Source organism: Bos indicus x Bos taurus, chromosome 6, assembly GCF_003369695.1.
Source record: "Bos indicus x Bos taurus breed Angus x Brahman F1 hybrid chromosome 6, Bos_hybrid_MaternalHap_v2.0, whole genome shotgun sequence".
NCBI classification, from domain to species: Eukaryota; Metazoa; Chordata; class Mammalia; order Artiodactyla; family Bovidae; genus Bos; species Bos indicus x Bos taurus.
The window spans coordinates 85,889,757-85,917,740 of record NC_040081.1 but is presented as its reverse complement, the minus strand read 5'-3'; the positions used below and the strand labels follow the sequence as shown (position 1 = coordinate 85,917,740).

Below are 27,984 nucleotides of genomic sequence, written 5' to 3'. Positions count from 1 at the left end.
AAGTGTCAGGGCAGAAAGTATATGGAAGCTCTGTACTTTTCAGTCAGTTTTGCTGTGAACCTAAAACATTTCTGAAAAATAAAAATAAAGACTTAAAAATAAGTTCTTTAGTTTAACACCAGTGTACCAGGGTCAATTTCTTGGGCATGATAATATACTGTGGTTAAGGAAAATGTTACCATGGGGGCACACAGGAGCTCTGATCATTTTGTAATTTCTGTGAGTCTAAAATTTCCAAAAAACCTTTCTTTTTTTTTTAAGAAAAGAAGTAAGATTTTCAAATGAGGAAGGCTATTGTCTACCAGGATGTAAATTATTTAGCATTTTTCTGGAGGTAATGAAATATATATCTCTATGTAAAAAATATTTTGGGACTCCTTGTCCTTTAAAATATAACAGACTTAACTACTCGGGGCTTGGTAAACACTGCTCTAAATTTCAGGCACAGAAAATGAGAAAACTCTGAATGAGGGGATAACTCATTGTGTAACTCTTGTACAACTGATTACCTTCTTAGAAGAGTAAACTATAAAAAGTAGTACATATACTTTGAAGAAAGATGATTTGATATGGGAGACAGGATCCAACAGATAATGCAGACAGCTAGGCTCAATACTCTTTTGCCCATCCAGTGGTACAGCTTTTGAGTCATGACAAATAGTAATTTTTTAAGCTTCTTTTCAATTTTACAGATTTAAAAAGTCATTAAGCTAATCATTTTTAAAGGTTATGGAACATCTCTGAAACATGTCTCCATTTAAAATCAATGTTAATTTATATAAACCACTGTCAACCTTTTTATATTCATAATTTTCTTCAAAAGTAGAATAAATTTTAATTCTAAGAAAGATGCAATCATTTCAATGAGTGTAGCTCATTAGAATTCAAGAGATTTATATTTATTTATTAAGCAAATATTTAATTTAATAAATTCATTCATATCAAACAAAAACAAATTCATACAATATCATGAGACAAATATTTATGGCAACTATAGGTCTGAAACAAGTCTCTCATTCAAAGATCAGTGCATCTAAACTATTTAATTCACTAAATTATTATCTTTGAATATCAAGAAACTAAACACAAGATATTTTAAAAAGGAAAATGATAGTTTCAAAGTAACTTTCTTCTCATTTTAAAAAACCAGAGTTTTTCTAAAATGTCAAGTAGAAAGGTTAAATACAAATAAAACACACTGCACATCTTAAACAAAGCTGAAAAAAATCTATACATACAGATCTAAACCTATATATATAGACCTAAAATAAATCCATGCAGATTTTTAAAAATTACAACTATTCTGTACCCTGCCCTCTTTATTAATATGTGTAATTTCTAATCCACAAAACATGATAATGCTTTCAAGATATATAACATAAAGCAAGATCATTTTTATCAGTAATTTCTCTAAAAGGAGAGGAAAAAAATACTTAAGATATAATCCGACAGAGCAGCAAAACTATGAAGTGAAGAGTGATGATGTTCTCAAAGTAGAAATGTGTGACTTCTTTTCACTTTTAAATAAAACTTTAAAATAGCAGGTTGCCTATTAATCCAGACAGCAGGGAAAGTAGAACAGTGGCAGGAAATAAGAGCTGTGACTAACTAAGCAGTCTTTACTGCTAAGAAGATAATCTACCTTGTTTTCAGTTTCCTTTTATGCTTCTCACCAAGTATAAAGGTAAAGAAAAACTATTCATTTCCAGTACAGCATCAGTAAAAACTATAATGGAAAAATGTATCCCTCACTGTGTCCCACTAATGTTTTACCTATAAAAATGGTAAGAAATGTAAGGAAAACTGTAATTCCACCTCAAATGATTTAAAGACAATCAGAATTTAAGCCAACTCTTTAACTAGAAGAGTAATACTCCATTCTAAAAGAATGGTCTGTGACGGAAAAAAGCAGGCAGTTATTTGAAGTTACAACTAAATTCAATCTTTATACTCAATGTAATAATCTTCAGTTATCATTTTAAGTGTAGCAACATTTCCTCTTTAATCCTCTAAAATTCCATGCAAAAGATAAAGCCTCACTCATACCACACATGTAGAAACAAAGGCAGGAAAAAGACTAAATGACTTGTAAGTTATGTCAAACTGGGAACAAAGTCTAACCTACTACTCTACAAATGTGTTATAGACACCTTAATAAATATCAGTGAAGTGATTAAATATTAAACCAAATCTTAACTTCCACATCTATTAAGGTGGAAGGGAAAGCACCTGATCAAAAGTATTTCCAATGAAACCTCATAATCCTTTTTTGATGGATTTCTTAAATTCCACTTTTCAATTTTTAATAGATACACTAATGTACTTACACAGGACATACTACCATTTATGTGACATTAAAGTTTCCAGCTAAGAAACTGGTCATTGAGATGAGAAGCACCAGGAAAAAAAAAAAGTCAAACAGCTGAGGAGGATAATATAGGAAAGACAAAAGGAGGCTGGATCCTTTATGATGTAGCTTAACTACTGTAACGATTCTGGAACCACCTAATGCCAGAATCCTTGTAAGGGATACTTATATGTCCTTGTTTCTTTAAACCCACAAAAGAGAAAAAAAAAAAAAAAAAAGCTAGTAATAAACTTTTGTACAGGATTCATTAAAAAATTTTTTTTGGGGGGGGGAATAAAAGTAGTTAAAAACTTGGGTTTAGACGAGAGACATATGAAAATGGACCCCTGCAGATACACAAAGCTGAAGAAGGTGGAATCATTTGGTTGCGTGTAGTCATCCGCAAGATCACAAAGTGCTCAAAAAGTCTTTTACCTGAGGGAAGGAAAAAAATATTAATGTAATTCCTTGGCTAATTTCAGATATCTAATATTCATTTTCAATTAGAAGTATAGAACAGTTGAAGACCTCAACTGTATAAGTAAACTCTATCACAAAGCTACAGCATTTACTTTCAAAAGAAATATTAACAAATACTTGAGTAATAAAAGATGAATGATCCAAAAGTCATTACAGAAGTTATTAAATTTACATCTCAGATTGATACAGTTCTATAACTCATAACACTAATTTTCTCTTTATAATACCACAGACCCTGACATGTGCAGCTTTAGCACTGATAACATGAGTAATTGCAATGGTTTAAACAACTCTAAAGGTCTTGATTGTGTATGTAATCTATGTAATAGATTTACAATTTTTCTGAAGCACAAATGTGAACCATACAGACTATAAATATTAAAATGTGATGAAAGGTCATGTAAGTAGTGAATGAACCTAACCAAGTGACCAATGTCACAATACAAGATATTGCTCTCTCTATATTTTAGACTATACAGTAATTCTAATGAATAGACAAAAGATTATTGCCTTGCAAAAATACATGAAAAAAGCTGCCAAACTCTAACACTACTAATTAAAGTAAAAATAAATAATACTATGAGATGATGATCATTAATCAAAACTATGAAGTGCTAGCTAAAATGAAAAAGTGACTTTATAGATTCATATAGCTAAAATAATGGTTGGCTTTTAGTACTGCAATGGTTGACTTAATTTTATTTATTTTAACAGTATCACAAGTGAATTCTATCCTATATTTTTAACATCATTAAATTAGTGAAAGTGAAAGTCGTTCAGTTGTGTCTGCCTTTTTGCCACCCCATGGACTATACAGTCCTTGGAATTCTCCAGGCCAGATTACTGGAGTGGGTAGCCATTCCCTTCTTCAGGGGATATTCCCCAGCCAGGGATTAAACCCAGGTCTCATGCATTGCAGGCAGATTCTTTACCAGCTAAGCCACAAAAGAAGTCCTTAAATTAAATTAGTGAAGAGGTCACTTAAATTTTCCAGATATGCTCTTCTTTGAAAATCAAAGTATTAGTCGCTCAGTTGTGCCTGACTCTTTGGGACTGCGTAGACTGTAGCCCTCCAGGCTCCTCTGTCCACGTAATTCTCCAGGCAAGAATACTAGAGTGGGTCTCCATACCCTTCTCCAGGGGATCTTCCTGACCCAGGGATTGAACCCAGGTCTCATGCATTGCAGGCAGACGCTTTACCACTGAGTCACCAGGAAACACCACGGGAAAAACAACTATGTGCTATAGTAATATATAATGCTGAGATTTTTCAAAATTCTTGATATACTTTATAAATGTTAAACACCTATTATACTAAACAGCAGACATTTTATGACAGGAAAAAAAAAAATAAAACTTCTCTCAAAACTAAACAAACAACAAAAAAAGGGGAGCTTTTTCTTTAGATCTTAGATCATTAAGTTAATTAACATGGATAGCTTCCCTGGTGGCTCAGACAGTAAAGTGTCTGCCTTCAATGTGAGAAACCCGGGTTTACTCTTGCCTGGAAAATCCCATGGACCGAGGAGCTACAGTCCATGGGGTCGCAAAGAGTCAGACACAACTGAGCGGCGACTTCACTATAGGGATATTTATTATACAAATCCCATTACTAGTCTCTCTCAAGTATTCATCGATATGTTCTCTTCCAGTCCCTTTATCAATATAAGCACCACTTACTTAACAGAATATAGTCAACTCTAAATATATGGAAGATTAACTCTGACTAAGATAATGACTCAATGATTAGGCAATGCTAAGTCACAGACAAGGCACCAAACAAAACTAAAAACTATAAATCTTTAATAACAAGACTCCAGATAATATAAAAATAGATGAGATCCATATCCTATAATTTTAGAGGGGAGTAAGCAAGAACTTTTGTTAATGTTACTCCTAAAATACAGACAAAGAAACAAAAGGATAAAGAAGGTCTTATTTTATTTAAGGCTACAAATCTAGAAGTTAAAGTTAAGATGAAAATCTAAATAGGCTAAATCCCTCTAAAGCTCTTAACTGTCTCTTAATTAACTCTGTCATCTTTCATTAGAAGATAATTTTCTCAGAAGTTAGAACACTTTAGACAAGACAAAACAACATTCTTTATAATCACTGTATTCAACATAAATCTACCTTTTCAATTAGACTGTCATGTTTGTCTTTAAAGTCTTCATTAACATCCAGTGTTAAGATAGGCACTTCTTGTAGATAATCAAAGTTGGTTCTGTTCAAAAAGAGATGAATAAAATATTTAGAAAAAGCAATAAATAAAAGAGAAACACTAAAAACATATTCTTATATCTTCATTTGAAAATCAAAATGTTATCCATTGTTTTACATTAAAATTATCCTGCAAGTACTTCATCTGGCAATGCCTTCTTTCTCACCTAAATTTACTATGCATTATCTAAAAATCTCAGATATAAAATGTATAAAGCCAGGCACTGTGAAATGTCAGTTCAGTTAAGTTGCTCAGTCATGTCCAACTCTTTGCAACCCCATGAACCGCAGCACGCCAGGCCTCCCTGTCCATCACCAACTCCTGGAGTTTACCCAAACTCATGGCCATTGAGTCAGTAATGCTATACGACCAATCTCATCCTCTGTCGTTCTCTTCCCCTCCTGCCCTCAATCTTTCCTATCATCAGGGTCTTTTCAAATGAGTCAGCTCTTCACATCAGGTGGCCAAAGTATTGGAATTTCAGCTTCAACATCAGTCCTTCCAGTAAACACCCAGGACTGATCTCCTTTAGGATGGACTAGTTGGATCTCCTTGCAATCCAAGGGACTCTCAAGAATCTTCTCCAACACCACAGTTCAAAAGGATCAATTCTTTGGCAACTCAGCTTTCTTTATAGTCCAACTCTCACATCCATACCTGACCACTGGAAAAACCACAGCCTTGACTAGACAGACCTTTGTTGACAAAGTGATGTCTCTGCTTTTTAATATGCTATCTAGATTGGTCATAACTTTCCTTCCAAGGAGTAAGTGTCTTTTAATTTCATGGTTGCAATCACCATCTGCAGTGATTTTGGAGCCCAGAAAAATAAAGTCAGCCACTGTTTCCCCATCTATTTGCCATGAAGTGATGGGACTGGATGCCATGATCTTAGTTTGTGAAATGTAATTCTCCTCAAAAACCAAAATCACACCAGAAAGTAGGGATGTTTAAAAATGAGAAAACTAAAGATCAGGGAGACCATTCTGGGGCTCAGAGATTGTCTAAGGTTGCAAACCAATAAGTGAGATGGATTTGAACTAAGATTTGACTAATGATAAAGTACAGTGATCTAAGAAACAAATCTGAAATATCTTAGATTCTATCTGAAAGAGAGTATAAGCATAACTCAGAGATACTGCAGGTATGGTTCCAGATAACTACAATTAAATGAATATCACAACAAAGCAAATACCACAACAAAGCAAGTCACACATATTTTTTCGGTTTCCCCATGGTTACAAAAGTTACATTTTCACTATATTGCAGTACAGCAAATGTGCAATATCATTATGTCTAAAAAAATGTAAATAAAAATACTTTATTGTTAAAAATTGCTATCATCTGATGCTTTAGTGAGTCACAATCTTTTTGCTATTGGAGGGTTTGAAATATTTCAAGAATTTACAAAATGTGACATAGAGACACAACATTAGCAAACGCTGTTGGAAAAATGGTGCCAACAGACTTGCTTGACACAGGGTTGTCAGAAACCTTCCATTTGTAAGAAATGTAATATCTGTGACGCACAATAAAGCGAAATGCTATAGAACAAGGTATGAGTGTGTGAGTGTGTGTGTTATTTGCTCAGGTGTGTCCAACTCTTTGCAACCCCAGGGACTCTATCCCACCAGGCTCCTCTGTCCATGTAAATCACCAGGCAAGAATACTGGAGTGGGTAGCCATTTCCTTCTCCAGGGGATCTTCCCAACCAAGAGACTGAACCCAGGTCACCTGCATTGCAGGCAGATTCTTTACTGTTTGAGCCACCACGGAAGCACACAACAAGGTATGCTTGTACCTAAATAATACATACAGATGTATCTCTTACTTTATTCCTTAATGTGAACTCCATATACTATGCTGTAAATACGACCGGAGGAGATTAGCTATAAAAACTTCAAGAAATTAGGATCTCATTGCAATACAGAGAGTCAAAAGTGAAAGTGAAAGTGAAGTCGCTCAGTCGTGTCCGACTCTTAGCGACCCCCTGGACTGCAGCGCACCAGGCTCCTCTGTCCATGGGATTTTCCAGGCAAGAGTACTGGAGTGGGGTGCCATTGCCTTCTCCACAAAGAGTCAAAATTCACACTTAATTCTAAGAGATCCTACAGTACTAATATAAATGACTGAAAATTAAAAAATTGTACATGTTTTGGATTAAAATTTGATAAATAAATTTAAAATCAATAGTAAATAAGGAAATCTTACTTTAGTGTTCTATGCAGGAGCCAGCTTTCATGCTTATAGTGAAGTTTCTCCAAGTATTCAAGAGGAATGCCTTGTTCTTCATTTCTTCCCCGTAAATATATTCTATTCAAGCATTTCTAAAAGCAAAAGCAATAAGAAAGGGGTAGGAGGAGTGGTGGAGGCAAGAAACATTTAAATAAGTTTCTTGTCAGCTGCCATTAAACTTTTCTTCTTTAGTGTCTCTTTATTTATGCTAGCTAAAATCTCTGTTTTTCCTAGAAAACGGAGTAGTTCATCTTTCCCTCCTTGGGTTTTTCACCCATTTGGTGGTTCTAAACCAAGAATTACTCTCAAAAATAAATCAAATACTTCTATAAACTTTTGGTATCCATACTTGAAATATAAAGTATAAAATAAGTTTGGTTAAAAAACAAAAATATGCACCTGTGATAAACCATGATGGAAAAAAATATGAAAAAGTGTATATATCTGTATAACTGAGCCACTTTGCTATATGGCAAAAATTAAACACAACACTATAAATCAACTATAGTTCAATAAAATTAAAAAAAAATTTTTAACTTTGGCATACAAAATGTGCTTCAAAGTCTATTATAAATCCTCTCTTTTCAAATAAGTAAATGGTCCTCTAACCAAAAGATATCATAAACAATACTGATGAAATAAAGTTTTGTGTTAGACTTGTGTTAGATGTGTACTATGAATGTTTCTAGCAGAACGAAACTATTATGATTCTTTATGTTTTTTCTTCTATATTTGTATTTACTATTTTCATAAATTAAAAACAAAAATTATTCTCAAAAATAAAAGTGAATTTCGAAATTGGTATGGTTAAATTCTGGCTTGCTGCTGCTGCTGCTGCTAAGTCACTTCAGTCGTGTCCGACTCTGTGCGACCCCGTAGACAGAAGCCCACCAGGCTCCCCCATCCCTGGGATTCTCCAGGCAAGAACACTGGAGTGGGTTGCCATCTCCTTCTCCAATGCATGAAAGTGAAAAGTGAAAGTGAAATCGCTCAGTTGTGGCTTACTTGATACTAAAAGAGGAACAAAATCATCCCTTGTTATCAGAAACCTAGTTTAGTTTCTTTGAAAATTCAGCTTCAATAGCAATACAGTATTCTTTCAGACGAGAAGTCATGACATTTACATCCAGAGCCTACTTTGTGACTCAGGGAAAGAAAGAGGAATAAAAAACAGAAAAAGCAGGCATGCAAGCACTAAAACCAGAAGTTTCTTAACCAATGTAAGCTTTTATTTAGGTTGGTTTTATGAAAGGCATCTATCTACTGGGTCTTTCTGAATTCATTACATAATTTCATAAGTAAGTAAGAATAGCTCTTTATAATCTATCACAAAAGGCACGTTTTCGAGTGAGCTCCCTTAACTCAAAAGGGCAAGGGTCCTCTAAGTCTCCTCTCAACTACAGTCACTTCTATCTACCCATTCCAAGCCACAATCATAAAGGATTCTTGACATGGATCTTCATCAACTTTGCCACTTATGCAGTAAATATTTACTAAGCTCCTACTATGTACCCAGACCCAGTTCTAGGCCCTGGAAATTCAACAGTAATTAAAATATCCAAAGTCCCAACTCATGAAACCTATATTCCAGGAGTTGCTTGAGCAAAGTTCTTGATGTAGCTGTAATAGATAAGAGGCCCTGAAAAAGTCAGGAAGAATAATGATTAGAACTGAGAAAAAAAAAGAAAAAAAAAAAGAGAACTGAGGAAAAAATGTGGTCTTGTAGTTTTCTGGAGGTGGGGCAATTCTAAACTGAATTGCCTTCTCTACACACCTGAGGATTTCTATTAATAAATCTATAATGGATCCAACAAATTTTTATTGTCTCACCTCTGGAGTGGCTCTAAGATAAATGATTCCATCCAGTTCAAGGCTTTGGCCAAACTGGTTATTCATCCAGTCATGCCAGTCTTGATAAATGGTCCACTCTGTTTCATTCATGCAGTCAGATTCATACAAATTAGATGCAAAAATATACCTGCAAGAGAATCTGTATCAACACAAATTCTTTCCAAAAAGCACAGAGAGAAAATTGATCTACTAAATGGACATGAAACATTCTCCTAAATCCTACAGCAAATAATGCCTTGGTTAGCAAGAAAAAAAAAAAAAAAAACACAGAGTATTTTGAACTATAGAACGTATGTTCTTGCCAGTGGTTCCCAAAAGTGTGGTGTGAGAACCCCTGGTAGTCCCCAAGACCCTTCCAGGGGTTCTGTGAGAGGCCAAATTACTTTATATACTGTACTTCAACCAAAAGCTTAAATAGCTTAAAAACAGAAGCACAAATGAGAATCCATCTGACTTCAAGTTAGACGCTAAAGAGATTTGCATGCTGCTTTTCTCAATTTTTTTTTTAAAAATTTAATTTCACAAGTATCTTTTTCATGTTCATATGTAATGGATTTACTATTACTAATTTAAAATACATTAATAAATGTTTCTATATTTCTCAATTTTAATTTCTAATAACATAAATATCAATAGGACACTAAGCTTTTTGGGCTCCTTAATAATTATTAAGAACGAGAAGGGGTCCCAAAGTTTGAGAACCTCAGTTCTGAGCTAACTCTAGTAAAAGAATCCTTACATAATAAGCAGGGTAATTCTGATGCTGCTAAGTCGATTCAGTCGTGTCCAACTCCGTGTGACCCCATAGATGGCAGCCCACCAGGCTCCCCCATCCCTGGGATTCTCCAGGCAAGAACACTGGAGTGGCTTGCCATTTCCTTCTCCAATGCATGAAAGTGAAAAGTGAAAGTGAAGTCGCTCAGTCGTGTCTGACTCCTAGCAACCCCATGGACTGCAGCCTACCAGGCTCCTCCGTCCATGGGATTTGCCAGGCAAGAGTACAGGAGTGGGTTAATTCTAAGCCCCCCTCAGAGATATATGACCTCCTAGTTCCAGATGCAAGTCTAGAATAGGGATCCAGATTTAACCAGAGCTGATAAGAATGTTAAGAGGATTGGAAGAAATAAAAACTCTGCAAATGTGAAAGAGACGAGATGGCCACCACACCCCACCAGTTTCCATGGCAGCTAGAAATTATTCTGTTGTTGTTGCTGTTTAGTCAATAAGTCATTTCCAACTCTTTGCAACGCCATGGACCACAGTCTGCCAGATTCCCCTGTCCATGGGATTTCCCAGGCAAGAATACAGGACTGGGTTGTCATTCCCTTCTCCAGGGGATTGTCCTAACCCAAAGATTGAACTCATGTTTCCTGCACTGGCAGGCAGATTCTTTACCACTAAGTTACCAGGGAAGCCCAGAAATTATTCTAGAACTTCCCTAATGCCATTAATATCAAACTGCTGAAGGTATTAAATGTCATTTTCCATCTCAAATCTCTATTACTCTGAGTCTGTTGTTCCTTTATCCCCAGGAAACAGGGGAAAAAGTCCAGTTCTAAGCCAAGATTCCAAATTGACAAGTAAGGTCATTTTTATATACCTGTCACTATACACAGATCGTTCAAAAAATAATACTGGTTTCTCTGCATCTTTGAGTTTTCCATTGAGAGCGGCAAGCTGAGCTCGTATTCGACTGAGGCAGGCATATGACTGGAAGGTAAAAGACCATCGTTCAGGTTTCTCATACATCATCTGAAGAACATTCCCGCCACTTTTCTGAGATGTTGTCAGTTCCTATTTTGAATTTGAAAAAAGAGACAAAAAGCAAAGTAATGATCAATAGGGCTATTTTACTATTTTTAAGTTAAAAAAATAGTTGGATAAATAAAAAACAAACAAACAATCCAATCAAAAAATGGGTAGAAGACCTGAATATACATTCTTACAAAGAAGATATACAGATGGGTAATAGTCACATGAAAATATGCTCAAAGTGGCTAATTTGGAAAAATGCAAATCAAAACAATGATATTAACACCTGCCTCTGGAAACAGTGAAATCACTTATTGTTCTTACAAAACATCACAAAAGTTTACTAGTAACATGTTTCACAGATTTGTTCAGATTTCTAGCCTAGCACCTCCTCTGGACAGAGTACTGTGTGTTTAAGTAATTAAACAGGCAAGGTCATCTTAGGTCCCTTCCAGTATTCCTTTCACACTGAAAAACTCCTGTGATACCTATGCAGTATCTATTTGCTAATCTCTCTTCAACCACAGCATCCACTTGACTACTCTATATGGCCAATTTCTTGTTATTAGATTTTTATATAGTCTGGATTAAAGTAGTTTATGCTAGGGAAGATCTGATTTAATCCGTTAATTTTTTTTTTTTTTAAAGAGGCTTGCACCCTAGTTCAGTTCAGTTCAGTCACTCAGTCATGTCCAGCTCTTTGCAACCCCATGAACTGCAGCACACCAGGCCTCCCTGTCCATCACCAACTCCCGGAGTCCACCCAAACCCATGCCCATTGAGTTGGTGATGCCATCCGACCATCTCATCCTCTGTCGTCCCCTTCTCCTCTGCCTTCAATCCTTCCCAGCATCAGGGTCTTTTCAAATGAGTCAGCTCTTCACATCAGGTGGCCAGAGTACTGGAGTTTCAGCTTCAACATTAGCCCTTCCAATGAACACCCAGGACTGATCTCCTTTAAGATGGACTGGTTGGATCTCCTTGCAGTCCAAGGGACTCTCAAGAGTCTTCTCCAACACCACAGTTCAAAAGCATCAATTCTTTGGCGCTCAGCTTTCTTCACAGTCCAATTCTCACATCCATACATGACCACGGGAAAAACCATAGCCTTGACTAGACGAACCTTTGTTGACAAAGTGATGTCTCTGCTTTTTAATATGCTGTTTAGGTTGGTCATAACTTTCCTTCCAAGGAGTATGCATCTTTTAATTTCATGGCTGCAGTCACCATCTGCAGTGATTTTGGAGCCCCCTAAAATAAAGTCAGCCACTGTTTGCACTGTTTCCCCATCTATTTGCCATGAAGTGATGGGACCGGATGCCATGATCTTAGTTTTCTGAATGTTGAGCTTTAAGTCAACTTTTTCATTCTCCTCTTTCACTTCCATCAAGAGGCCCTTTAATTCTTCACTTTCTGCCATAACGGTGGTGTCATCTGCATATCTGAGGTTATTTATATTTCTCCCAGCAATCTTGATTTCAGTTTGTACTTCCTCCAGCCCAGCATTTCTCATGATGTACTTCGCATATAAGTTAAATAAGCAGGGTGACAATATACACCCTAAATGGTACACTAAATGAATCTCTAATTTGCAAAAGATATAGAAAGTAATTTTAAGCATCTATCCATTGCCATTTCACTACTACAGGTCAAAGTCAGCAAATGCTAACATTTCAGGCTTACAAATCAAAACAAAGGGGGGTAAACAGAAAGAAGCCACTGAAATTTCTTCCTCAGAGTGATAGCTCTATTAAATAGATTAAATCTATTAAAATAGATTAAAATCGATCAAAATAGGTTGCATGGTAACAATATATTAGAAAACTTTTGATATTAGAGTTGTCAGACTAAAAAAGAAAAAACAAAACTGAGGACCCAGGGTTCATCAGCCTTTTCTATATCAAGCTATATAAAGGTTCTCCCCAAAGCTGTACATCCTTAAACTTGTTTACTAACTTTTAAAGAATAAAATATGACTGCTTAATTCCTATTCTCAATCTTAGTTCAAATAAATGCCCCTGAACACTTTCTGAAAGTTCATGCTCAAAGTAGGTATTTTTCCTCTGAGGGAGGAAAAAAAAAAAAATTCAGAAATGTAAATACTACAACGGATCTTAAAGTTTCAGTTAAGAACTAAAAACCACACAAACACGTGCTGCTCTGAGGCAGAATTTACATTTCATACCACAAACCACATAATTAAGTGAAACTTCTCAAAATTGGAAGGAAAAGAAAAGCATAAAATGGCAAGAGGCCAACAGTCAACAATAGGTCTATTTAGAAATACTGAGCAGATGATGAACTGAAATAAAGGTGTCACAGCTGCCTTCTCAAACTGCTTCAAGAATAAATGTAATTTTATTAGAGTTTCAAGGACTTCTGTTAATTTAGTTATAAACGGATTGTCTAATTCACCATCCTCCAGGGAGAAAATCTTTCATACAAGTGAATGTTTCCAGCTAAATGAAGTTTATCAACTCAACCAAAACTTTTGTTTAGTTGGTTTTATAAAGAGGACACTAAAAAAAAAAATAAAATAAAATAAAGAGGACACTAGTGTATATTTTATTTTCCTTCCCTGGTAAGCATGGCTCAGTAACAGAGACAACTTTATGAACACTGCTGGTGGATTTATGAGAGAAGTTAGCTAAACACAAGCTGCCATTAACACACATGAAATATCCAGAATAAATAAATAAGTATCAGGCACAAAAACACCAATATGAAAAGATACATGTACCCTATGCTTGTTGCAGCATTATTTACAATAACCAAAATATGGAACAACCTAAGTGTCTGTCGATGGAAGAACGGATAAAGATATAGTATATGCATATAGTGGACTACAACTTGGCCATGACAGAAAACAAAATCTTGCCATTTGTAACATTAATGGACCTTAAGGGTATTATGCTAAGTGAAACCAGTCAGACAAAAACAAATACCATATGATTTCATTTACAGGAGGAATCAAACAAACAAAAACCCAGACTCACAGATACAGAGGACAGATAGGTGAGAGGGAGGTAGTGGGTAGGGGGTGAATTGGGAAAAAGGATCAAGAGGTGCACATTTCAGTTATAAAATAAATAAGTCATGGGGATGAAAGGAATAGAGAAAGGAGAATAAAGGAAATGCCAGGGTGTTAACTTTGTATGGTAACAGATGGTAACTAGACTTACGATTATCATCTCACAATGTATACAAATGTTGAATCACTACATATTGAGCATATGAAACTAACAACATTATGTGAATTACATCTGAAAGATATACTTAAATATTAAATATACAAATGTTAAATTATTAATTTTCAAATAATAAAAAATACAGGTTAAACAGGTTTTTCACTTCGTTAAAGGATTAGATGTATTTGATACTAAAAAAGGGGGCAGAATAGTAGTGGTATTCATGTATTATGAAATTCTCTGCAGTACAAATGTTAATTCAAAACACAAAATTTAACTCTTGATTTAGTCTGCTCTATTCCTGGTTGCATTATCTTGGCTTTCATGGCATATTTTTTAGAAAGAATATGCTTAGAAATGTGAACACAAAGGGCATATCTAAGTTTTCCTAAAAGTTTATTTTTTTATTTTGTTAAATTTGAAAATAGAGACCATCTGTTGAAGAACTAATAAGTTCATTACTCAAAATATCCCTTTATAAGAAAATACACTTCAATTTTAATGATAATTACAATAATACCTATCATTTATTACCTATTTTATACCAGAGACTATATAAAAAGTATACATTATCTCAACTCTATGAAACAGTCATTACTGACACTATTTTATAGGTTTAAGAAACAGGGTTCAAAAAGGTTGAATAACTGATTAATATCAATAAATCTAGTAAGCAGCAAAACTAGGATTCAAGCCTAAGACTTATTCTAAAGCCATATTTTTTCCAAAACATTGCTCTGCTATTACGTATTGAAGTTACATCTATAAACAAAGTGTTCGATGCTCAGTCGTGTCCTACTCTTTGCAGCCGCATGGGCTGTAGCCTGCCAGGCTCCTCTGTCCATGGAATTTTCTAGGCAAGAATACTGGAGTGTGTTGCCATTACCTTCTCCAGGGGATCTTCCCGACCCAGGGATCAAACCCAGGTCTCCTGCATTGCGGGCAGAATCTTTACCTCTAAGCCACCAGGACAGCCTATATCCTTATCTATAAACAATACTTACATTTGATTTCTTGAAGGGAGATATTCAGATACTATCTGGGTAATTTACCTGGTGCTGGTGTTTTGTATTTTAATAATTTTATCTCAGACATGGATAGCTTTACATAGTTAAACAAGAGAGAATTCACCAAAGGCATAAATAAAAATTCACTAGTGAAAATACATGTGAGTTATTTTTATAAATAAAACTAACCATGACAATTTTTTTGTCTTTATCACTGTCTAGCCTATTTCAAATTATCTTCAGTGCACAAATATCTGTTACCAAAATAACCATTAACTTTATTTTGTTTTGTTTTTCACCACATCACATGGCTTGTGGGATCTTAGCTCCCTGACCGGGATTCCCCTGCAATGGAAGCCTAGTCCTAAAGGCTTCACCACCAGGGAATTTCCTAAAATAACCGTTAACTTTAAAATAAACTTCAACAACTTCCACGTAATTTAACTAAACGTGGAAGTTTAAACTAAACTAAACTAAACACGGCACATTTGAGTTTAAGTTACAATAACAAATAAATTTAAGGTACTTCTATTTGGAAACTGTGGTGGCAGAAACTACTACATGTTCCATAAAACCAGGCTGTTTTCCTCCTGGACACACAGCTAGGCTTTATTCCCCAGTCTTCCTTGTAATTAACTGTAGGCTTGAGACTCAGTTCCAGTCAGTGCAAACAGGGCAGAAGCAATGTATATCATGTCCAGGCAAGGCCCATAAAAACCTCTCAAAGGTGACGACTGTTTATTCATCAGCTGGAGACAAAAGACTTCCAGAAACTGGGGATGAGGCCCAAATTTTCGCTTTACCAAGTCCTCCAGGTGACTCTAATGAACACTAAAGGTTGAAGTACTGTCTGAGAGGTTAGATGAGCCACACTCATGGGTCTCTGAGTCACAGCACAGTATGCCATTCACTCAATATCATCTTTCTAGTAGTCATGCATGGATGTGGGACTGGACCATAAAGAAGTCTGAGTGCCGAAGAATCGATGCTTTCGAATTGTGATGCTGGAGAAGACTCTGTAAAGTCCCTTGGACAGCAAGGAGATCAAACCAGTCAGTCCTAAAGAAAATCAACCCTGAATACTCATTGGAAAGACTGATGCTGAAGCTGAAGCACCAATACTTTGGCCTGCTGATGCAAAGAGCCAACTCATTGGAAAAGACTCTGACGCTGGGGAAGACTGAAGGCAGGCCACAGAGGATGAGATAGTTGGAAGGCATCACCGACTCAATGGACATGAGTCTGAGCAAACTCTGGGAGACAATGAAGGACAGGAAGCCTGATGCTTCACTCCATGGGGTCACAAAGAGTCGGACACGACTTAGTGACTGAATAACAATAACACAGCAGCAAGTGTTACCTTAAATTTATCTGATATATTTAATAAAACCTATCAGAAGTGAACTTAGAAAAAAAAAAAAGAAGTGAACTTGGTTCATTTGAAAAACAGGATCAATTTGCTAGGCACTGTGAATAATAGTGAGATAAAATAGGGTATAAATGCAAAATTAAGTAGGTTTGTTACAAAGCAGATAGTGAACAGAAGTTTGAAGGCTTTTCTGAAGAGACATGAGGACAATATGCTAGGTGAAATAAGCCAGTCACAAAATGGCAAATACTGCATGATTCACTTATACAAGGTCTCTAAAGTAATCAGATTCATAGAGACAGAAAGTAGAATGGTGGTTACCAGGAGCTGGGGGAAGGGGGCAAAGAAGAGTTGTTTAATGAATATAGAGTTTTAGTTCTGCAAGATGAAAATTTCTAGAGATCTGTTCCATAGCAATGTAAATATCCTTACTACTACTACGGAGCTGTATGTTTAAAAATCGTTAAGATGGTAAAATTTATACATATTTTTTACCACAAAAAAACAAAAATCACACAAAGACTACAGGTCTTCTTTTACTTGGATTTCTAATAAATGTCATCTCTCTTGCCCAAAGCAAGTCCAAAATCTGCTATATGAAAATAATTTAGAGGATCAATCTTGATTCATCACCTAATCAAAAAAATAATAATCAGCTAGTTGTTCTAAAAATACAGATGCTTAAATTAAAACTAAATAAAAAACCCGTAACACAAATTTACAGCTTTGAAGATGATACTTTTTGGCTCTTAGTTTAACATGGTACCGAATTAGAAAATTAACAGTAAGCCAGGATACCATTTTCTAGTTCTTCAGGATAATCAAAGAGCCCATACAAAAATATTTTCTTCTGATCTTATGCATGAAAGTTTTGAAACTGCCGGTTTTCTGAATGCAATTAAGAATAAAATATTAGAAGTTCTATCAAAAAAATACTGTGTATCATCTTTACCAAACTGAGCATAATTTTAGTGTTTTTTCCCTCCGAAAAGTATTTAGATAAAAAATATGAATGCCTCAGGGTCAAACTACATTAAATAAAAACTAATAGAACATCTCTAGAAAGCAGTTTAGCTACATTCACTTTAAAAATTCTGTATCCACAGGCCAACTTAATTACACTTTTGAAAATTTATCTTAAAGAAATAATCCAAAACACAGATTTAACCACAAAGATGGTTATCACAGTGCTAAGGAAATAGGCTATCATTCTATTTATTAGGCACTTAATTAAGTAAATAATGGTACATGCACACAATAAATTAGGCTGACTTTATAAATTATTTATAGTAAACTTTTAATAACATTTTCAATTTCCTTTGACATAAACATTATAGGAAAGAAAAGCAAAGTAAAAAATTATGTATTGTTGGTTCAAGTAAGATCTAAGAAAGTTTTACTTCCCTCCTTGGTAGTCCATGATATTATCTTAATTTTGAACAATAAGCACATATTACTTCATATTCTCCACTCACCTGTCAAAGTTGGATATAATAAATCATCATCTCAACTATATAAAAGTTACATATGGGGTGGTGGGATTACAGGTAACTTTAATCTGTTTTTGTATTTATATCTATAATTCACTTCATGACAGAACACTTCATGACTTTACAGAAAGCATAGATTATTGCCAAGATGAGTAAAAATGAGAATTATCAAGTAGAGATTCAAAATCATTTATCTTTTACTTCTAGTCTAACCTTTGAGACATTGCAAGTTCAATCAAGTTAAGTTTGGTCAAAAGAATCAAGAGTCTATTAGACAAGATAATCATAAAAGGGTTGACAAAAGTTAGGCGATTTCAAAGGGTATGAGTGGTATTTTATTAAGCATTCTTAATTTTCAAGAATGATTTATCAAAAAATATGCTACTGTTTCACAGATAACTATATTTTATCCTTTCTTTCTCAGAGTTACTAATTTTTCAGTGACTTCTCAGTGGTAAGAAGTGTTAGATGAAAGTAAAATAGCATTTCACAATAAACAACAAAGATCTCTCAAAAGAATTCAGCTCACTAAGAAAAACAGCAAAAACATCTTCCTAACAGTCTGTATATCTCAAAAATAAGCTAAAAGAAAGCAACTCAGTCAAAGCTTTTGGGCCTAAATAGTAACATAAATCACCAAATAAACCACACTGCTATTTGAAATAAACCTTTAACACAAAGACTGATAGTCATCTGGGCCATATGATTTAAAGATAATTTACCACGGGAGGGGGAAGGTGGGGAGGTTACATAATCTTTTTAGGTACTTTTTGACTCTCTTTTGCTAAAATTGGTGGCAGCACATCAGCAGTAGAGCAACACTTCAGCCACTAGGTGGCAGGTGAAAAAACAAAACCAGCTAAACATGCAGGTGCAAATTAAACTACTGTCTAGGGGAAGAGATCAGAGGTACTGATAACCCAACATTTCCCAGGCTACAGCTACTGCCCAGAAGTGTGATTAAAAGGAGAACATCCAAAGGGGGACTGGCCTTACCAGAGTCATGTCTGAAGACAGTCTACTTCTCACCACTGGCAGCATGCTAAGGAAGCTGCAATTTGGACAGTGGTTCATATCAAAATCCCAAGGAAGAGTCAGGGATGGGTCTCAGAAAGAAGGGCCCCAGGATGAAGGCAGAAACTCCATTTCTTGAGGTGCAGGAAAAAATAAGATACTGGGAACACATCCACCCATTACTACCCTCATATTCCACTATCTTATCCCCAAAATACTACCCTCCAGTCTGAAACTTCATCTAGAAATACACAGGATTAACAACATAATATCCTTAAGTACACACACACAAAAATAACATTATCCTCCAAGAATGTACACCAAAATCCAATGTAGATAATCAAATTGTAACATAGTAGAGACATGACTGGATTACAGGAAACTGATGAAAGTATGTATTTAAAAAGGCCTATGTTAACATTAACTGTGTTGGATCGTCTACATGGTAGTTAAAAAGAAAGTTTGAAATTTTGACTGTGCTCACAGGAAGAAAATGCTCCAGCCCATAAACATGAATATCAGATCCATGAAACCAATGTGAATGGAGACAGATGCATGAATGCATCATAGTCTGATGATATCAGTCACTAAGATAAATATAACTAATTTCCCTGAGCACTGATTCTAAGCTTGAGAGACAACCTTCTTATTATAAATTGTCTCCCCATGTACATTAACGCAAAATTTTCAACCTCTCCTCTCCAACACAACTAAAGGGTTCAATACACTCCTAACACTAACAGTGATTCACTAGGGTTCTCACTATTAACCAGGAGGCATCCCACATATTAAAATTCTCAAAGGATTGTTTGCTGTTTGAAAAAGCACCCCAAGTCTCTGAGATCCAGAGTTCTGTCTACTGGGCCTACATAGAAAATGAACTGACCTACTTCAATGAATCTAATAATTACATTTCTCTCTGCAAATCAAAATTTTCGACATTTTGGTTTTTGTATACGCTCCTGTGTGTTTGGTTAACATAAGGTATACTGGGAATTCACTGGTGCTTAGGACTCTGCACGTCCATTGCTGTGGGCATGGGTTCAATTCTTGGTAATTGGCTGGGGAACTAAGATCCTGCAAGCTGCGAGGCACAGCCGCCCCCCCTCCAAAAAAACAAGTAAGGTACGCTGAAAGGCAGAAACATTTACTATGCCAACAAACCAGTTACATGTATTTAGTATGAGTTAGAAGCTATGATATTAAAATTAGAAGTGGAAGTGTTAGTCACTCAGTTGTGTCCAACTCTTTGTGACCCCATGGACTGTAGCCCGCCAGGCTCCTCCGTCCATGAAGTCTCCAGGCAAGAATACTGGAGTGGGTTGCCTTTCCCTTCTCCAGGGGATGTTCCCAACCCAGGGATCAAACCTGGGTCCCTGGCACTGCAGGCGGATTCTTTACTGTCTGAGCCATCAGGGAACGGAACTTCAATGAAGGTCACTTAATCCAATCTAGTCTAACATTCTCCCAATGAAAGAATGCTTTCTGTATTTCTCACACTGGTTTAATTTGGCTAGTTTCTACCTAACCCCTGAGAATTACTGCACTGACAGTTGACCCCAGAAATGAGGAGAAAGATTACTTTTAGAACACAGGTCTCTCACTCCTAAATAAAAGCACCCTTGAGCAGGGCACTATCAAAGAGGCAACAAGACATACTTTACGAGGTAAAAATGTAGAGTGAGCGAAGACCAAATATCCAAAAGAAAATGGGCAAAAGGATCTGAAAAGGGACTTCACAAAAGAAATCCAAATAGCAAATACATTAATTAAAGGAGCACAATTTCATTAGCAATCAGGGAAATACAAATTAAAAACATAAAAGATATTAAATGTTCATCAGAATGACAAAATTTAGGAAGCTGGACAACACTAAATATTGGCAAAGGAATGGACTAATGACAGCTTGAGTACACTGTGGGGAATGTAAAGCAGTAAAACCACTTCAGAAAATAGGCATCATACACATACCCCAACACACAGTAATTTAACTTCTTATTTCAAAAGAAACTCTTGCATGTGTACGCCAGGATTCACATTCATAACATGGCTGTTTTCACAGCAACTACACTAGGAACCTGAACTCCAATACTTTGGCCACCTGATGTGAAGAGCTGACTCATTGGAAAAGACTCTGATGCTGGAAGGGATTGGGGGCAGGAGGAGAAGGGGACGACAGAGGATGAGATGGCTGGATGGCATCACCAACTCGATGGACATGAGTTTGGGTGAACTCCAGGAGTTGGTGATGGACAGAGAGGCCTGGCGTGCTGTGATTCATGGGGTTACAAAGAGTCAGACACGACTCAGCAACTGAACTGAACTGAAACTAGGAACCACTCAAAAAACAATCAAAGGTATAGAATGGACAAATAGTAATATATGAATACAACGGAATACCATATGGCAATGCAAATGAACAAGCTATAGCTGCATGCAAAAATATAGACAAATTTCACAAACTTATTAAGCAAAAGAAGAAAAAGAATGCAAATGGATGTCTTTATATAAGATTAAAAAACAGACAAAACTAATTGTATTTCTTAGAGATATGTTCATGTACTTTAAATTCTTTTTAGAAAGAAGAAAAATTATCACAAGAATTACGAGAGTTATTTTATGTGAGTGATTACCCCTAGGAGTTATTATCCTTGGGAAGGAGATAATGTGACCTGAGAAGAACAGGGACTTTTTGAACAAGAAGGTAAGGGTCTATTTCTTGACCTGAATGACGATTACAAAGATGTTAGCCTTCAAACTGTTCTTCAAACCGTACATAGGTTTCACATACTTTTCTATTAGTTGTATTGTATGTCCAAAAAAATGCTGAAAGAAGCAAATAAATTTACCCACTTAAAACTCTACTTAAGGCTAATTCTGCCTTTCCTCAAGGACCAGAATGAAATATCATTTCTTAAGAACATGGAGTCCACATCGAAAGGAAGTCCCTTCAGGATTTAGTCCTGGATTATTCAATGAATTGCAATGTAGTGAGCTGCTAACCATGCTTAGTAAACAGGTATGTGAGAAAACACTTTCAGTTATACAAAACCAGTATCCTCAAACTCTGCACAGTTATCTTGGTTAGTGATTCCTCCCTATATATATGATTTACATTTTAAACATTCAATTATTATTCCTAGAGTTCTCATAACAACAGCTACACTTTTAAACTAAACTTTTTGTTCAATACCTCTGTCCTCCTCAAACTAACAAAGTAAGTTTCTAGCACACATTTCCATTTTTCCATTTCTGCTATGCTGCTTTCAGTTTCAATTCTCATTTCTCCAGAAATGAAAATCTTAATAATCAGATCTCATTGCTTCTTCATATATATATATTCACACACACATATATATGTATACAATAAAAAAAAGTTTTCTGTAAAAAATGGAATGTAACTATTATTTCCTCTTCCTCATTTCCAATGTAGGATGGCTAGTGCTGGGAAACTGAAACTTGTGTCCAGGTGAAAGTCTGACAAGAATGAAAGTATAAAAATAAATGGCTGTCAAAGATAAAAGTCTTAAAATATAAACTAACAAAATTCAGCTATGGAGTAGCTGTTTTTGCTTTTCTTGTTTATAAACAAAATGTAAAAAGACACTCAAGGAATTTACATTTTTTTAAAACGTTCTAATTTTTTAAAAACTTTAAAAATTCTACTTAGCTGCAATGCAGTGCATAATCTTAAGCACATAGTTCAATGAATGTCTAGACATATATATATCAGTGAAACTCAATGAGTCATGTCTGGCTCTTTGCAATCCCATGGACTATAGTCCATGGAATTCTCCAGGCCAGAATACTGGAATGGGTAGCCTTTCCCTTCTCCAGGGGATCTTCCCAATCCAGGGATTGAAACCAGGTCTCCTGTACTGCAGTTGGATTCTTTACCAGCTAAGCCACAAGGGAAGCCTGTGTGTGTGTGTGTGTGTACACACTTCTTTACCAGCTAAGCCACAAGGGAAGCCCGTGTGTGTGTGTGTGTGTGTATACACACTTCTTTACCAGCTAAGCCACAAGGGAAGCCCGTGTGTGTGTGTGTACACACTTCTACACAATGACTGCCCAAATGAAGATACTTAAAGCTATATTTAAAAGCTTTATTGGAAAAGGAAAAAACAAACAAACAAAAAAACACCCCAAGGTTATAACTGTTTGTCTACACCAAAATTCTATATTTTATTAAATAAAGTTTATTTTCATACCTCAAATTCATCCTGAGTACTCTGAACATTGCACCACCTGGCAACAGGTTCAGGCACCACTTCCCAGTCCTCACAGACTTGTTTAAGGATATTCACAAATGTTGACTTCCCAGCAGCTGTTGTGAGAGGAAAAGTGAAATTGAGGAAGGAAACAAAAATGCCTAGTCATCAGCTTTTACAAAATTTATAATAGCAAACAATACAAAAAAGAAAAACAAACATTCAATTTTCTAAACTCTCTCAGATTTTTTTTAATGAAAAGGTAGAGTCCCTGACCACCTGTATTAATAAGCACATCTGTTTGTTAATGTTTTAAGTTTACCAAAGCCATGGAACAGAATTTTAAAAATCCAAGACCTAGATTTACTTTCCTTGAAAAAACAATTAGAAATAACTTTGTGGGAAGTAGTTAAGGGTATTCTCCCACTTAATTAAGTTTGCAATTTGGGACCAAGTCACTGAATCTCTAAGAGCCTGTTTCCTCATAATATAATGGAGACTGTAATAATAACACCCTCCTCATAGAAACTGTTGTGATAAACTATCACTACAGTGACAGTCATTCCAGTCTCCAGCGTTTTCAAAATTTTCCTCTCTATTGGCTCTATTCATTCAACATACAAACAAACTTGGGTCTTTCTGATCTAAAACCAATCTAGAAACAACCAAAGAAACCAAAAAATTAATATAAAGATGCATCCAATCCACAGAGTTTCAGGATGGGAAATAATATGATTACTACTGTATGATCCTAATTATCATATGACACTCTGGCTAACAGAAATTATAAAAATATTTTTGCAAAGTACTTCCTACTAGCAATAGCCATGTTTCTGCTGTTTCCCTTTCACAGTCCTGTGCACTCTATCCAACTCCTTAAAAAAAAGAGTTGTATGTACTTTACTTCTCCCTAATCGTTGACTAGTTTCTGAAATATCTAGGAGGAAAAAAGAAAACAGTTCAGATGTAACCAAAACATATATTTTCTATTTTAAAATTATCTGGAAATTCATTCAATTTAATAGTAAAGAGATTCTTGACCAAGAATTTGACAGAGTGTAGCAATACTCTTAATGACACCACACCCTTCCTATCTGAAGTCACCAAATGTGATTATATTAGTCATCTTTGGTCAGCATGTTTTCCCTCTTTCTATATATATGACAAATGCACACACACACATAGATAAATCTATTAAAAAAAGCAACAGCAGCAAAGCTTCCTCTTCCTTATAAATTGGATCCAAAAAAAGGGGATGGTCAATCAGAAAGTAACACACAGAATAGTTGAGAAGCAAAACATGAAAGTCATATTATCACCATAGAACAGACAGAAAATCTTTTAAGAATAAACTAGATGATCATCAGGTTTAATCATAGGAAAAACAAGGTGGACCACAGATTTCACGTGAAGAGTGTAAACACAGAAACTCGCGCATTTAGAAGAATGGTGAATGGAAGCATGTAAAACGCTCACCATTCATTCATTCATTGAGTTAGATGGAGGAAAGGAAGAAAATTTGAGTGGGTAGCCATTTCCTCCTCCAGGGGATCTTCCCAACCCTCAAACTGAATCAAGTCTCCTGCACTGGCAGGCAGATTCTTTACCACTTACAGCTTACTTGGGTCTAGCAAATATGGCAGAGAGGCACATGAACCACAATACAAGAGCATTAATAAATAGGAACTGACAAAGCCACAGTATCAGGAAAAACTGTTAAGTGGTGAGGGACATATGCCATCCAAATAGCAAACAGTTGTTTTACAGAAATGCAGTGTTACCAGATCTTCAGATTTTTCAAGAGAAGCCAAAAATCTAGATGTTAATGGGAAATCTCAACATCTGTAAATGCCAGTAACTAATTAAAAATTTTTTTTCAAATTTGGGCAGGCCAATATTGTGTAAATGCAGGCCATGAGTTTGCAACTTCTTCCAGTGTTAAGTATCAGGGAGGTGAGAGATTTAAGCAGGGGTTAACACAATCATATTTGTATACAGAAGGAAAACTCTGGAAGAATTTAAAGAAACTGGAGATGGGGTGACAAATTAGGAAATTATTTCAGGTGCTGAGAAGATTAAAAGATGCTAGGAAGGAAGTAAATTTCTAGGTATCACACATTGCTTAGCTGGATTTAGGAAAGGGAAGGAATTGTGGTGTAGACTTAAGAGGCTGTTCATTCAAATTTACTTTTGGAATGGCTTTGTTCAACTACTTCCTCCTGTTTTTATATATGGTATTCTGTATCAATAAGTAGCTGTGTAAAATCACACTAGTAAACATTCATCTGCAAAGAAGTATCCTAGCTAAGAAGAAATGAGAGACTGTTACATGGACTTTTCCAACTGTTGTCTCAACACTGGAGCAAAGAAACAAAATGCCCTCCTTGAGGCTGTATTCAGCTTTTTTTATTGCTTGCAATGCTGCTAAAGCACCTGTCTACCTTGCCTTGCTAAAGTACAAGTGCTTTGAACATGGTAAGAATTTTTAAAAATTGTTGTATGCATGAATGGCCAGTACCTAACTTGGAACCAAAAAAAAAAAAAAAAGAATCCTATCAAAACAGGAAGCATCAAGCATAGGTTTCCGGAGGTAAGAAAGAGAGAAGAATCGGAAGTTCTCTCGTATCTTGTAAAATGACATCTGGATTAAGAACAGAAATAGTAGTGGTCTTTGAATCATAACCCAATGTTCACTTGGATGTTGGCTGGGGAGTGAGTGATCCATGTTGCCAAGATCATTTAAAGACTCTTTCCTTGTACTTGAATGTTTACAGCAACTTTATTCATAATCTAAACACTGGAAAACAATCCAAATGTCCACAAGTGGGAGAGATAAACTGTGGTATACCCATGCAATGGAATACTAGGAACTAACCAAAAAACAACAAAAAAAAAACACACACACACACAAACGCACAGATACAAGCAGCATGAATAAATCTAAAAGCATTCGCTAAATTAGAGAAGACACAAAAGGCTACACACTATGATTTCCTTTACATGACATTCTGAAAAAGGCAAAACTGTCAGGAATTGATATCACATCAGTGCTTGTCAGGTGATAGAAATGGAGAGAGGGATGACCACAAAGAAGTACCGGGAAACTTCTTGCAGTGATGGAGATGTTCTGAATTGTGATTCTGGTGGAGGTAAATTATTATTATGTTTGTCAAACCTCATAGAGCTCTAGACCTAAAAAAAGGATCATTTAGCTTATGTAAATTGCACCTCAAGCACTGACATACAGACACATCATTAAAAACAAACAACAAAACCATTCTCTTTGCACTATCCCAACGAAGAGGCTGAAAAGGACTCCAAGCGTGTCTCACAAGGCTCGGAGGCCTAGGCCCGCGGCCAGACGCCCAGAGGCTGAGACCACCCTCGGGGCATGGGAGGGAAGCTGGGGAGAGCAGAGAGGGGTGCTTTCGGCGTCAATTTAGGATTCGGGGTCGCGTCCCCAAGCGCAGGACCAGACTGGGAAAAGTATCCCCGGAAGAATAGTAGGGATGCGGCAAAGGGGCGCTTCAGCCCCCCGCAGCCGCGACTACCCCTGCTTTGGGACCAACATCTCACGAGGCCCCTTACCGATGTTCCCTTCGATGGAAATTTTCTTGATGCGGGTCCCCTCAGAGCTGGCTGCGGGAGACGGGCAGCTCCTCTTGGGTGGGGTGGCCATGCCTTCTCCTGTTGGGAGCCCCGAGCGCTTCAGGCAAGGAGGGCTTGGAGGTGGCCGCAGGTGCGCGCGCCGGGGTTCACGCCACCCCGGAACTCGCCTTAACCTGCAGACTGAACTCTCTCCCGTCCCAGACTCTCCGGCCGGCGGATCGGCGGGTTTGATTTTGGCGCGCGGAGACAGCAGCCGATGGGGGAGGGACCGCGAGGTGGCCGCCCGCCCAGTGGGGAAGCCACGCCCCCGCCCTCCCCTAAATCGGCGATTCCACCAAGGGCCCCTCGGCCTGCACCCGCCATAAGAGGGACTCCTGCGTGCGCACCCGGCACGTCGGGTCAAGGGGAAACAGAGGGCGGGGCCGCGCGCGCGCAGGCGAGGAAGGCGTTCCCTGAATCTTCCGAGAACTCAGGGAGGGCGCCCAAGGTAGAAGGGCACTGGAGGTTAAAGGGCTGCGTCTCTCCTCGTTACCGAGAGCGGCCGGACTTTGGGGAACTCGCTTGTTCCGTGGGGCTTGTGGTTTCTGAACTTCTGGACTGAACTGGTTGAGCTTGAAGCTTTGAACTCGTCAGTGGAGAGGTGCATAGTACAAAAATTAAACGTATTATCCTTGTTCTCAGCCTTCTAGGGGAAGACGGTTATCAGGCCAGGTGGCGCTGGGCGATCCAGTCCTCAGGGAATGTATTGCAGTCTTATTGCACGCCAGACCTTATTTCGAAGGTTTTTCGTGGATTAACTAGCATCAAGTGCGAGAGGTCTTACTGTTTATCAGCGAGTAAACAGGCACGGAGGGGCTCAGTCAGTTCAGTTCTGCTCAGTCGTGTCCACTCTTTGCAACCCCATGAATCTCAGCACGCCAGGCCTCCCTGTCCATCACCAACTCCCGGAGTTCACTCAGACTCACATCCATCGAGTCAGTGATGCCATCCAGCCATCTCATCCTCTGTCGTCCCCTTCTCCTCCTGCCCCCAATCCCTCCCGACTTGTTGAAAATCTCAGAGTCAGTGAGTGGAACTGGGACGGGAATTTAGCTATTTAGATGCCACACTAGAAGAAGCCTTTCTTTATCTCTGATATCTTGGTTTGGATGCCCGGTTTACGCTGAACGGGAGCAGATATGCCACCCCCAAGTTGGTTACATTGGCATAT

The 27,984-nt window shown here is 37.0% G+C and overlaps 1 protein-coding gene across 1 annotated transcript; it reads right to left on the bottom strand.

Annotated features, from left to right (window-relative positions):
• Positions 1 to 870: 870 nt before the first annotated feature.
• DCK (deoxycytidine kinase) lies at positions 871 to 27,169 on the bottom strand. The gene is made up of 7 exons (XM_027544697.1): positions 26,754 to 27,169; positions 23,166 to 23,281; positions 10,735 to 10,928; positions 9,114 to 9,261; positions 7,260 to 7,375; positions 4,961 to 5,051; positions 871 to 2,782 (listed from the first exon to the last, which is right to left on the bottom strand). The coding sequence occupies exons 1-7, from the start codon at positions 26,842 to 26,844 to the stop codon at positions 2,756 to 2,758; spliced, it is 783 nt and encodes a 260-aa protein (XP_027400498.1). The 5' UTR covers positions 26,845 to 27,169; the 3' UTR covers positions 871 to 2,755.
• Between the last annotated feature and the right edge of the window lie 815 nt (positions 27,170 to 27,984).

Coding starts and splice junctions, on each gene's coding strand:
- DCK (XM_027544697.1), bottom strand. CDS start 26,844: ATGGCCACCCCACCCAAGAGGAGCTGCCCGTCTCCCGCAGCCAGCTCT. Junction 9,262..10,734: donor CGATCTGTGTATAGTGACAG/GTATATAAAAAT, acceptor ATTCTCTTGCAG/GTATATTTTTGCATCTAATT. Junction 2,783..4,960: donor ATGACAGTCTAATTGAAAAG/GTAGATTTATGT, acceptor TCCTTCCCTCAG/GTAAAAGACTTTTTGAGCAC.